Source organism: Zonotrichia albicollis, chromosome 9, assembly GCF_047830755.1.
Source record: "Zonotrichia albicollis isolate bZonAlb1 chromosome 9, bZonAlb1.hap1, whole genome shotgun sequence".
In the NCBI taxonomy this organism is placed as follows: Eukaryota; Metazoa; Chordata; class Aves; order Passeriformes; family Passerellidae; genus Zonotrichia; species Zonotrichia albicollis.
Window position 1 is genome coordinate 35,517,757 of NC_133827.1, and position 10,894 is coordinate 35,528,650.

General features: G+C 42.3%; 1 protein-coding gene across 2 annotated transcripts in view; it reads left to right on the forward strand.

Moving 5' to 3' along the window:
* Positions 1-10,894, forward strand: part of GNB4 (G protein subunit beta 4) — a 30,635-nt gene that overhangs the window by 12,853 nt on the left and 6,888 nt on the right. Inside the window, exons 2-8 of one of the 2 annotated variants that reach the window (XM_074547407.1) lie at positions 2,798-2,894; positions 7,094-7,132; positions 7,828-7,934; positions 9,020-9,083; positions 9,794-9,956; positions 10,105-10,171; positions 10,305-10,506. In XM_074547407.1, coding sequence (XP_074403508.1) covers positions 2,838-2,894; positions 7,094-7,132; positions 7,828-7,934; positions 9,020-9,083; positions 9,794-9,956; positions 10,105-10,171; positions 10,305-10,506 — 699 coding nt within the window. In that variant the 5' untranslated portion in view covers positions 2,798-2,837. Of the gene's footprint in view, positions 1-2,797; positions 2,895-7,093; positions 7,133-7,827; positions 7,935-8,128; positions 8,182-9,017; positions 9,084-9,793; positions 9,957-10,104; positions 10,172-10,304; positions 10,507-10,894 lie in introns of those variants that run through there. The other variant, XM_074547408.1, reaches the window with a different exon arrangement.

Consider the following 10,894-nt stretch of genomic DNA (forward strand, 5'->3'; position numbering starts at 1 on the left):
AAAGCTAGAGTGAACCAGTTCTAGAGTGAGCCTGGATTTAGTGGAAGTGTGTGCTGGTTTGAAGGCAGCTCTCTGCTCACTGGCACATTTCTGCTGAGCAGTGATGCTTAAGGCTTTGCAGGTTTAGCACGTGCTGGTGCTGCTAGGGCTCTGCCACTGCTAAAAGTTTCTTTCAAAAATATGAAGGATCATTGTCCTTTTATTCACTTCAGAATTATTTTTAAACGAAACACGTGTGGGTGAGTGAGGAGGCTTCTGGAGCTTGTCCATGTAGGAACTTGGAGGTGTGACACAATTGAAAGTTGTGAAGTTTACCAGCTGTGCAGCTGCTGGTGCAGTTTGGTGCAGAAATGGTGAACAGTGCTGATAGGAGTGACGTTAATTAACATTAACTTCATGTGCAGAATTGTCTTTGAATGCCAGTGCAGTGCTACAGCCCATTCTCAAATCTGCTCACAGCTTTACCTATGAATGGAAAAATACCCTAACTTTGGGTGCTTGTGACTGGCCATGCGTGCTTCCAGTTGTGAATAATGTCACTTTCTTTCTGATCAGTGATTCTCTGTGAGAATTTGAAGTGACTGTCTGCAGAGCACTGAAGTGTGTGGCACAGCACAGGGCAGAAGCCGACTTCCCTTCTCAGAAAATTGGAGATGCATCAACTTCCCTGCTAGGAATCTTCATCTCCTGTTCAAAATAGCACATAAGACTGCTAAGCATTGACAGGCAGCATGGCTGGCTGGCTTTATACCTTTGAGACCATTGCTCTGTCTGTGTTACCTTTCAGTAGGTTCTGGAATTAGAAGGGAAAATCATATTGAAAAGGTTAATTTGGCACTGTCAGAACTGAAAGTGGGGCTAGGGCTGTGTTTCATAGAGGTATCCCCATTAAAGGCATTAAGGTTGTAATTAAACTGATAGCCTATAAAGGTTTGTGATTAATGTGTGTGCTAAAGTCATGGTTTTAATGCTTAGTCTTTAAAATTGGATACCTGTGTTGATGGCTTGTGTGTTATGCCTGCTGTGCATTCAGCAGTGTTTCATACTCCAGGCTGCTGAAAAAGGAGCACAGTGGGAAATGGAGAAGTCTCCTGGAGAATTCCCATAGGAATTGCAGCATTTTTGGAGTTGAACAGAGCACAGGTTTAGGGAAGGGGAATGTGTGAACCTCACAGTTTGCTTACATGTAGCTGGAAATACTGGTTAGAGCTGAGTCACCATCCCTGTCACTGCTGGGGATGAGGATGATCCAAGTCAGTGTGTGTTTGTGAGCTCGTTCTGAAATGGACTTGGAGTGAGACCTGTGGGAAGCAGAGATTGAAAGGAAGTAGATGGATAATTACTGAAGATACTTTTCTTCTTGAGAAGCAATAAATTTTGTAGCTCTTAAACACTTGTAAAAATTCTTAGTCCAAGGATGATTTTTTTTTGTTACAAATTGCATTGAACCAAAACTTCTCACTCTTTTAAATCTGTGAGTGTGGTGTTTTACAGATGGAGAAAACCTTTCCAGAGTCAGTCTTTTAGAGCACATCACTACTGAACTGCAGAGAACCAATAGCAGACCAAATAAAAAAGGGGTTTCCCTTGAGGTCTGCATCTTACCAGACACACTGTGACCTTTTTTTCTCTGGTTTTTGGCCATTTTTCAGTGGACTAAATAGGAAACATAGACTAACGTTTTGAATAGGTTCTTCTTCCTGCTTCTTTTCCTTCCTTCCTCAATTTTCATTTTGTGAGCAGTAGTCTGACTTGTCTGTCTTCTCCTACAAGCTAGAAGTGTTTTGGCTTTTTATATAATGTCATGGGACCACTATTGTCACCTTTCTGGTGTGCATTTTCTGTCATGAAAAAATTACAAATAAGTGCCTGGCTTGTCTGTGAGCAATTTACTTGCTGATGTTGCTTTCACTGCAAGGATTTTGAAGTCTCCATGTGTGTGAATAGACTTAAGAGGTCTCTAGTGGTGTTTGACTGCACTGCTGTGCTGGGGATAAAAACCTGAAAATTGATCTGAGGAAGCTTGTTCAACACCTTAAAAAAATCAAATGCAAAAATCTGATTTGAAAAAAAATAATCTGAATGTGTGCCTGCATGTGGTCTTACTGTTAATTGATATTTTTATTAAATTGGCTTGGAGTCGTCATTCAGATGACAACTGCTTTAGGGAGCAGAGGGCTGTATCAGCACAAGGATGCTTTTAGGGAGGATTTGGTTTTTGCTATCCCTTCTCACTCTGTGGGTGCTTTTGAAATTAAAAGATCATTGTGTTTTGCCTGAAAAAAATACGAGAAAAAAAGTGAAGATAATCCATTATTTCAGCTGTAGTCTAGGATTCAAAAATGTCATGTTTAATAAAACCAAGTCTGCCCTGGATGTGCTGTGCCAGGTGGCTGCAGCACAGCCCTGCTGAGCCAGGGGCAAACCCTGGGGGCAGCTGCAGCCCCTGCTCTGTGTCCCATCCTGGGGCACAGCCTGACAGAGATCTCTGGGCGGGGGAGCAGGGAGCTGCCACAAAACAGGTTTGTAAAGTACAGTGGGTGGTTCTGTTGACAGTTGCTTTTGTATTTAAAATAGACTTCACTTAATTCTGCTTCTCGTGGTAATTCAGGAATTGAAATCACTTAGGTCTTGCCAAATTCATTAACACGGTGTACTAAAGGGAATGTCTGTTTGGAAGCCTTTCTAAAAGGAGAATAAAAATAAATATATATACAGATTCTTAGGTTTTTTGTTATGTTTTCTAAAGAGGAGCAAAATAACTTTCAGGATCTCTTTCTTTCCCTCTTCTTGGCAGGTTTTCTTCACGAGTGGAGTGTGAGAAATAGAGGCTGAAGATGAGTGAGCTGGAGCAGTTACGGCAGGAGGCAGAGCAGCTGCGAAACCAAATCAGAGTAAGAATTGTCAACTGCTTACTTTCCATGCTAAAACTCCTCCTTTATGGGAACAGACTGTAAAGATCTCCCTTTTGGGAACAAGCTGTAAAGATCTGTCAGTTGTTCCTGTTTAACTCATGCAGAGCTTAAAATATTTTCAGAATATTTGAGTAAAAATCAGAAAAGCCATTGGTATAACGAAGTAAATTTGTAATATTTCTTGAACAAAATGTTTTATTTTCTGTTGAGGTTTGCTGAGTTTTGGTGCTAGGGAGTGTATGTGTTTCTGCAAGTTCTATGTTCTGGGTTTTTAGAAACAGAAGGGAGCAGCAAGCTTCTAGAACCTAGGCATGACAAGTTTGGCTTAAGGGTGTTAGAAGAGCTTGGTCCTGGGCTAAAGGTGACACCTGATGTTAAAGCTGGAGTGTCAGAGAGCCTTCCAGAATGGATGTCATTTCTACAAGCACTGTTTCTTGGCTTCCTGTAGAGTTTATTTTTATTAAATGCTGATGCCTCCATACAGGCTATTTTCTTGTTGTATTTACTCAGTGAAGATAAACCAAGTATGAGCTGTCATGCCCAAAGTTAGTTTTCCAGGAATCTTCTGCAACGTGCATTTATATGTCAGTGATGCAGTTTTCAGGGAAGTATAATAAGGATCTTCAAAGTCTGTTTATTTTTCATCAAAATTTTCAAAGCATGAAGCATTTGTAAATCTGATTTATATGGGAATGGCTTAAAGAATAAAGAGTACAGGTTTCTCAGAATGTGTTGCATGCACAGAGGCATTTTTAGCACGGCATGTGCTGGCAGCAGTTGCTGTGTGGTGTCTCCTGAGAGGTGTGAGGCTGCTGGGGGTGTCAGCCTCGTGCTGAGCACACTTGGTGTGTCAGGGCTGTGCTGGGGCAGCTGCTGCTCATTCAGAGCCAGCCAGGGATGCCTCTGTGTCCTGCTCTCCCTTCACATCCTCTGGAGAGACAAGGTGGGGATCAAGCAGTGCTGTGCCACTGTGCCCCTTCCACCAGCTCTGTAGAGGATACAAGGAAATTTTTAGCTTAAAATACTATTTATTTTTGTTCCAATTGAAGCTTTACTACAGAATTATGCTGCTAAAAGGGGTTCATAATTCTTCAGTTCTTCCCTCATGATGTGTCAAGACTTTATCATGGTGTTATGTTGAGGGGAGCCAGTTGAGTCTTTGTTCAGTCTCACACAGTTGGTGAGTCTGGTTTCATGCAAAGCTGTGGGAAGAAAGAGCTACCAGGCAAGTTAGAGGGCTTAGAGTGTGCTGCAGGAATGTTTGCTTACTTTTTAAATTTTGGAGCACAGAAATGTGATGGACTCTTGGGTAATGGCTCCATTTTGTGGCTTTAGGTCGATTGAACATTTCCTTTGTAACTCTAGCAGGCAGGCTGGTAACTGGATCTGTCAGCTGTAGCTCAGTAACCCTGGGTCTCTTGCCTTTGGCTCAGCAATGGCAACTTGTGATTCCCCCTTGGCATCTGAGTGCAGGCCTGGACACCTTGTAGTTCATTCTAACTTCAGATCCTTAGGCAATTAAAAATGCTTCTGATGACTTAATGTCCATGAAACTTTCTGACTAAATACTTCAATTTCATATTTGAAGAGATGGCTACTTATCTTGCTGATTAAATCATTGCACAGTTTTTGTTTGGGATGGGTAAGAGGATAGATACAGGATCTGAAAAATAGGGAGTTTAAGTGTCACAAATATCTACTGGGCTGGTTATTTTCAGGAATTATTTTTGATGCACTCCTTGAAAGAGATGAGGTCACTAACTGCATTTGATGTTTTATGTACAGCTAGCATTTTTCTGTCTTAGTTGTGGACAACTCTTGGGTTTTATCTGATATTTCCTCTAACAATATAATCACAGAAAATCAGCTTTGTGCCTGGAAGTGAGGTCCAGATAAGATTGTACCTAACAGCATCCTAAGGTGTATAAACTGCAGTGCAGAGCTGTTGATTCCCCAATGGACTTCAGTCTGCAGTATTTTAGAAGTGTTTCAATGCTATTAATTTTATTTTTGCAGTATCTAGGTGATGTGTCTCCCCATGCAGCTGGAGCTCTGGTCTGTGCACTGATAATGCACAGCCTGAGAGGAATCTGTAGTGCAGGAAGGTGGAACAGTGAGTTGTCAGATGGTGTGATGGCTAAAATTAATTCTTAGTTCTGTCTGTAGTGAAATTCCCATGTCATACCTATGTCCTCACTGTGAGAACTGAAATTGAGGATAATGATTTTTAGAAGTGTTGCTTACTTGGCACAGTGTCATTCAAACCAGAAATTTTGGACAAATAACACTATTTAAAAAATACAGTTGGGGTGAAAAAACCCTACAACCCTGCAGTGTGTGCTAGGAAAGTCTGGGGGCTGCACACTGATCAAGCAGTTGGATTTTTCTCACAGATTTTGCATTGTCTTGCTGCATGAACTGAAAAAAATCTGCAATTACATAAAGAAGTTTTTTATGTTTTGACAGTAATGATTATGTTATGGTGATGCATATGTAGAAATACAGTTTCAAGGTAAGAATTAAAATGGCCTGTTGAAAGTCTCCTTTTCCTACAGTTTTGCCAATTGTATGGCAAGTATTAGCCTCAAATACAGGAGTTGCTAATAGCTTGCTCTTAAAGAGCAAAAAAGCTTTGTTTCATTCAGACTGCATTCAGAATTCATTTTATGTTGAAGATTTTCAGCTATTTCAGGACAATCAAACAAGTAGTCGTTTAAAATGCAGTGTGTTTCTTCCTGTGGATGAAATAAGTCCTGAGTGCTAAGGGATTTGCTGCTCTGGTATTTTAAACCCCTCCTGATTCCAGACGTCAACATTTTATAAATATTTCTACAGTTCAGACATTACAAAAATAAGTTGAGATGACTTAATCCACTCTCAGGCTTGCTTTTTGGGAGGAGAGCTACAAAGGGTGGTCAAAATAAACATGCACTTAAGAAATGTTAAAGTTGCAATGTCAAGTAACTCTCAAGCAAGAGCTTGAAAAAACGTGAAGATCCCAGCCTGATCATGTCGAGGCAGATCCAAAATGTGCAAGCAAATGTTTCTGTTCCTGCTCTGGAAGGGACAGACTGAACAATCTGCACAGACTGAACTTGGGAGGGACACACAAAGTGCTGCTGAAGAGGCACCATTGTTTTTGGGTGGCTGCTTCACTGGTTGCACAAGGTGGAGAAATTTCCAGGAGTTGAGAGGGTTCTGTGGCTGCTCCTGGTGATGTTTTAACTTCAGTTTGTGCTGCACAGCTCCTGCCTAACTTCAAGCCCTTTAAGCCATTTTGTCAGAAGGAGGACAGGCCATACCTGTCTGTGTGTCCTGGGAAGGCCCTGGGCTGCAGAGAGCAGAGCAGTCACAGCTGGGACTGAAAGCAGCTCTTGCACAATCTGTGCTGCAGGGGAGGCTCAGAGGAGCTCACCTGGGCCAGGGTTCAATGTGGGACTGAATTACACAATGAAAGTCAAGTCTGTTTTCTAGGTCAGGTTGAATCATATGCAGGAAACAAGTCCTGTGTCCATAGAGTCTGAGATAAGGAAAAACCCATGGAGTGTCTGTGTGGAGATCTGGGCACCACCCATTCCATGAAGTGGGTGAGGGTGTCACTGGGCCATTTGTTTCCCTTCAATTTGTGTCAAGTACATCATCACTAAGCCTTGGTAATCCTGCTGTCAGTCCTGCTCCTGGCATCCTGCCTGCTGATTTTCACCCTTCTCTCCCAGCCAGCAGGAGGGTTAATGTGGGCACAGAGCTTGCTAATGCTGTGTAATGTGATTGCTTTTCCAGGTGGATCAGTTCTTCCCTTGTGCTCAGCACACCCTGAGCAAGCACAGCCAGCCCAGGGAAGGAGTGCAGGGAACAGGGTAGGCACTGGGACTTCAGGATGGCTCCACATGCCTTTGAATCCCATCGTATGTAGAAAGGGAGATTCAAAGGCTGCTGGGGCATGGCCTTTCTTAAGTCCCTCTTCCTCTACCACCCCTTGTTGTGTGCCATTGCTTTTTAGATTCCTTGCACAATAAAACAGATTAGGGTGACAGAAGGAATATTGGCATGTCAGTTGGTGGTGCTGTGTGGCTTTGACTGTGTTGGAATTTAGTTCAAGAGTTATTTTTCCCTTAGACCCTCTCACCTGATGCTCAGTGTTACCTTTCCAATTCAACTTGTTCCATTTTTTGTTTCAGGATGCCAGGAAAGCCTGTAGTGACACAACTCTTGCTCAGGTATGTTCCTGTTCTTTGTGTAGGCTGTTTCTTGAGAGATGAAAAATAAAAATATCACTTTGTGACTCTAGCATGTTCAGCATCTGAAAGAATAAAGTGAAAGAAGCCTTTGGAAATGTACAGTGTGTTTATTTAGTTTTAAATAAGTGTATAAAGCCCCACCAAAAAATCAAAATAAACAAAACAGCACAAAACCCCAACCAGTCAACCCCCCTCCACTATCTTTATGGATCTTGCTTCCAGTTTACCTTTTAAGTACAGTATGTTTATTGTGTTAAATATATTTAGAAAGACTTAAATAAATATCTTTTAGCAGTTTTTTGAAAACAGAATTATTTTGCATATGAAGTTCTGCCATGCTTTAAAAACTAACAGTGCAGTAAATACTGAAGCATTTTCTTTCATTGGTTTAAAATGAAAACTTTGAGATTTGATAATCTGAAATAGTCTTAGTATAACATAGGACTATTTTAAAAGAGCTTCCTGAAGTTTCATTGTGGCCACTGTGAAGTGTGTTATGTCTCTCTAAAATCCGTTTGTGTCGGTGTTGCTGAGTGTACACCAGTATCCTATTTTTTAATGGTTTTTGTTGTGTGCCAAGATAGATAATCTATCAAAGTTCAAATGTATTTTTGTTATCTTGTGTGTTAAAAATAGTTCCCAGTATCTCAGGGGTTTGTTTGGTTTATTTTTAGATCACAACAAGTCTGGACTCCGTGGGTCGAATCCAAATGCGAACCCGGCGCACGCTCAGAGGGCACCTAGCCAAAATCTATGCCATGCACTGGGGATCCGACTCCAGGTATGTACAGGGAGCTTGGACCTGCCAGGGAGGGGCTGGGGATCCTCCTGGCACCTTGACACTAATGTCAGCTCAAAGGTCACTTAGCCAAAATCTGTGCCATGCACTGGGGATCCAGCTCCAGGTGTGTACAGAGAGCCATGGAGCTGCCAGGGAGGGGCTGGAGATTCCAGTGGCACCTTCAGTTTAATGTCACCTCACAGGTCACCTAGCCACAATCTGTGCCATGCACTGGGGATCCGACTCCAGGGGTGTACAGAGAGCCATGGAGCTGCCAGGGAAGGGCTGGGATCCCCCTGGCACCTTCAGATTAATGTCAGGCCCTGGGAGCTGCTGCCCCTGCAGGGGATCACAGACCAGCACTGCTGGGGCTTCAGAGAAGAGATACTTTGCTTGTTCTTGCCATAGGCATTTTGCTTTCTCCTCCTTTCAATTTTAACTTAAGTTTTTGAATCTGTTTCAGCAATAGAGAGTATGTGATGAGACAAATTTTTTGGAATGTTGGAAATTGTGCATTCCAAACTGTTGAAGAATTTTGTAACTTCTATGGTAGGGATTTAAAAACTTTACTGACAATTTTTTATTTCATTGAAAATAGATCCTTTTGTACCTAGTGGGAAAGTAACTTGGAGTTTTGTTTTGCTGCCTTTAGAGCAGCTGATGGTGAGGTGTAAACACTGGCTCTGTATTGTGTCCTCCAGGGAGGAATTCATCTGGAATCTGTTCTCAAGATTTATTTTTGCCTAAATTCCTTATTTGCTTTTGTGTAACTGTGTAGTTATATGAATAATGAAAGCAGTTGTGGGGAGGGTTCATAAAATGTGTTTTTAGTGAGTTGGGCACTTGTGTTCATTTTCAATCATGAGGAATTGAAAATTGAAAATCCTATGGGATTCCTCAGTCAGGTGATATGGAAATCTAGATCTTTGCAACAAATGCACCCTGTCAATAAAAAGGAAAAAGCAGAAGGTAATAAAGAAATTATGAAACTTCTGAATCACTTGATAATCATGCATGATGTATGTGTACTTTGAGATTTTTTTGTTTGTTTTATATTAACATATTTATTTTGTGTTCGTATTTAGGCTACTAGTCAGTGCTTCTCAAGATGGAAAATTAATTATTTGGGATAGTTACACAACAAATAAGGTAGTTATTTATACTCCTTATCAATAATTCATGTATAAGTTGTGTGTTTGAATGGGCTTGTGTCTGTCTTTTACCATGGTTGCAAATCAAAAATCAAAAGTAGTCTTTCTCATTCAGACAATCTCTTTTTGTTTCTTTCATGGCTGGGTGAGCACCAGGGATGTGTTGTAGGTTGTGTCTCTGAAGCAATAGTTATAACTACATAATAACATGTAACATTTTCACTCTTACTTGCCTAGTGCAGTAGCTGTAGCTCTCTGCCTGTGTGGTGTTGCTTATAAAATTAACTTGGTTTTGAACTATAGAAATACACAACCTCAGAATTTACAAGAGTGCTTTGGGTTTGAGGGCAGAGGAAGGAGAAGGAAGAAAAACAGCTGTTAGGGAAAAGCTTAGGTAGTGTGGAGTGGAGCTGTGCTTCTGTAAACCAGGCAGTCTCCATGGGGACAGCCATCCTGCCTAACAACCTGTAGTTTAAAGATGTAAATAAGTTGGACAGAGAAATCTTAACTAGAATAAACGACTGTAAATGTGTAAATTTGCAATAGCTTTGCTATGAAATAATGTACCGAAGATCTGGTATCTGTCACCAGGAGCTGTGGGTGTGTACAGTGCAGTGGGCTGGGTGTGATGGGCTGTAAACCCAAGTGCTGCTGCTGGGGGTGCCCCGTGGCCCTGGTGTGTGCTCTGAGCCTGCAGTGTCCCTGCAGATGCACGCCATCCCCCTGAGGTCCTCCTGGGTGATGACCTGTGCCTACGCTCCCTCGGGCAACTACGTGGCGTGCGGGGGCCTGGACAACATCTGCTCCATCTACAACCTGAAAACCAGGGAGGGCAACGTGCGCGTGAGCCGCGAGCTGCCGGGCCACACAGGTCAGTGCTGCTGCTCCCGGGAACAGTCCTGCTCCGGGCTGGCACTGCTCTGCTCTGCTGGTGCGGGATGCCTTAGGTGCTGCTCTTGCATTTTCACCTTCAGTCGTTACTCCTGGGTTAAACCCTCACACAACTGTTTTGTTTTTAGGATACTTGTCCTGTTGTCGCTTCCTAGATGACAACCAAATTGTCACTAGCTCAGGAGACACCACTTGGTGAGTTTTTGAGTTCTGTTGTCCTTCCTCCACCCCATCTTTCTTCCCTTTTTTTTTCTCTCCAGTGCCTTAATTTGTATTTAAAATTTGAACTCTGAAGTAATGACAGACGTTGTGTTAACTCCATCTGCAGTGCTTTGTGGGACATAGAGACTGGCCAGCAGACCACCACGTTCACTGGGCACACTGGAGATGTGATGAGCCTCTCCCTGAGCCCAGACATGAGGACTTTTGTCTCGGGCGCCTGCGATGCCTCCTCGAAGCTGTGGGATATCCGCGATGGGATGTGCAGGCAGTCCTTCACGGGGCACGTGTCAGACATTAATGCAGTTTGTGTAAGTGAGCCTCCTGCTTCCATGTGGGAAGAAAGGGGGAGGATAAAGGCTACATTTGCATGAATTCAGCTTAGAGTCTACTGAGCTGCCTTGATTTAAAATCAATTAGTTAGGGTAGAGAATGTTAAATTGTATGTAATGGAGAAGGTTGTGTAATAACTTACAATCTACTTTGTAAGTGAATTATTACTGCCATTATCTGTGATGCACTGCACTGTTCCTAGAATAGTTTCCCCTGCGTTTTTATTCAGTAACTGAGACATCACTTTTTTTAAGAAGAATGGACTAGGGAAACTTTTTGAAGCATGGCAACGTGTTAAAAACTGAAAATTGTAGATAAATGCAGTATACTGAGAGGGTGCAACACAGCCAAGCATCCTCATCTTAA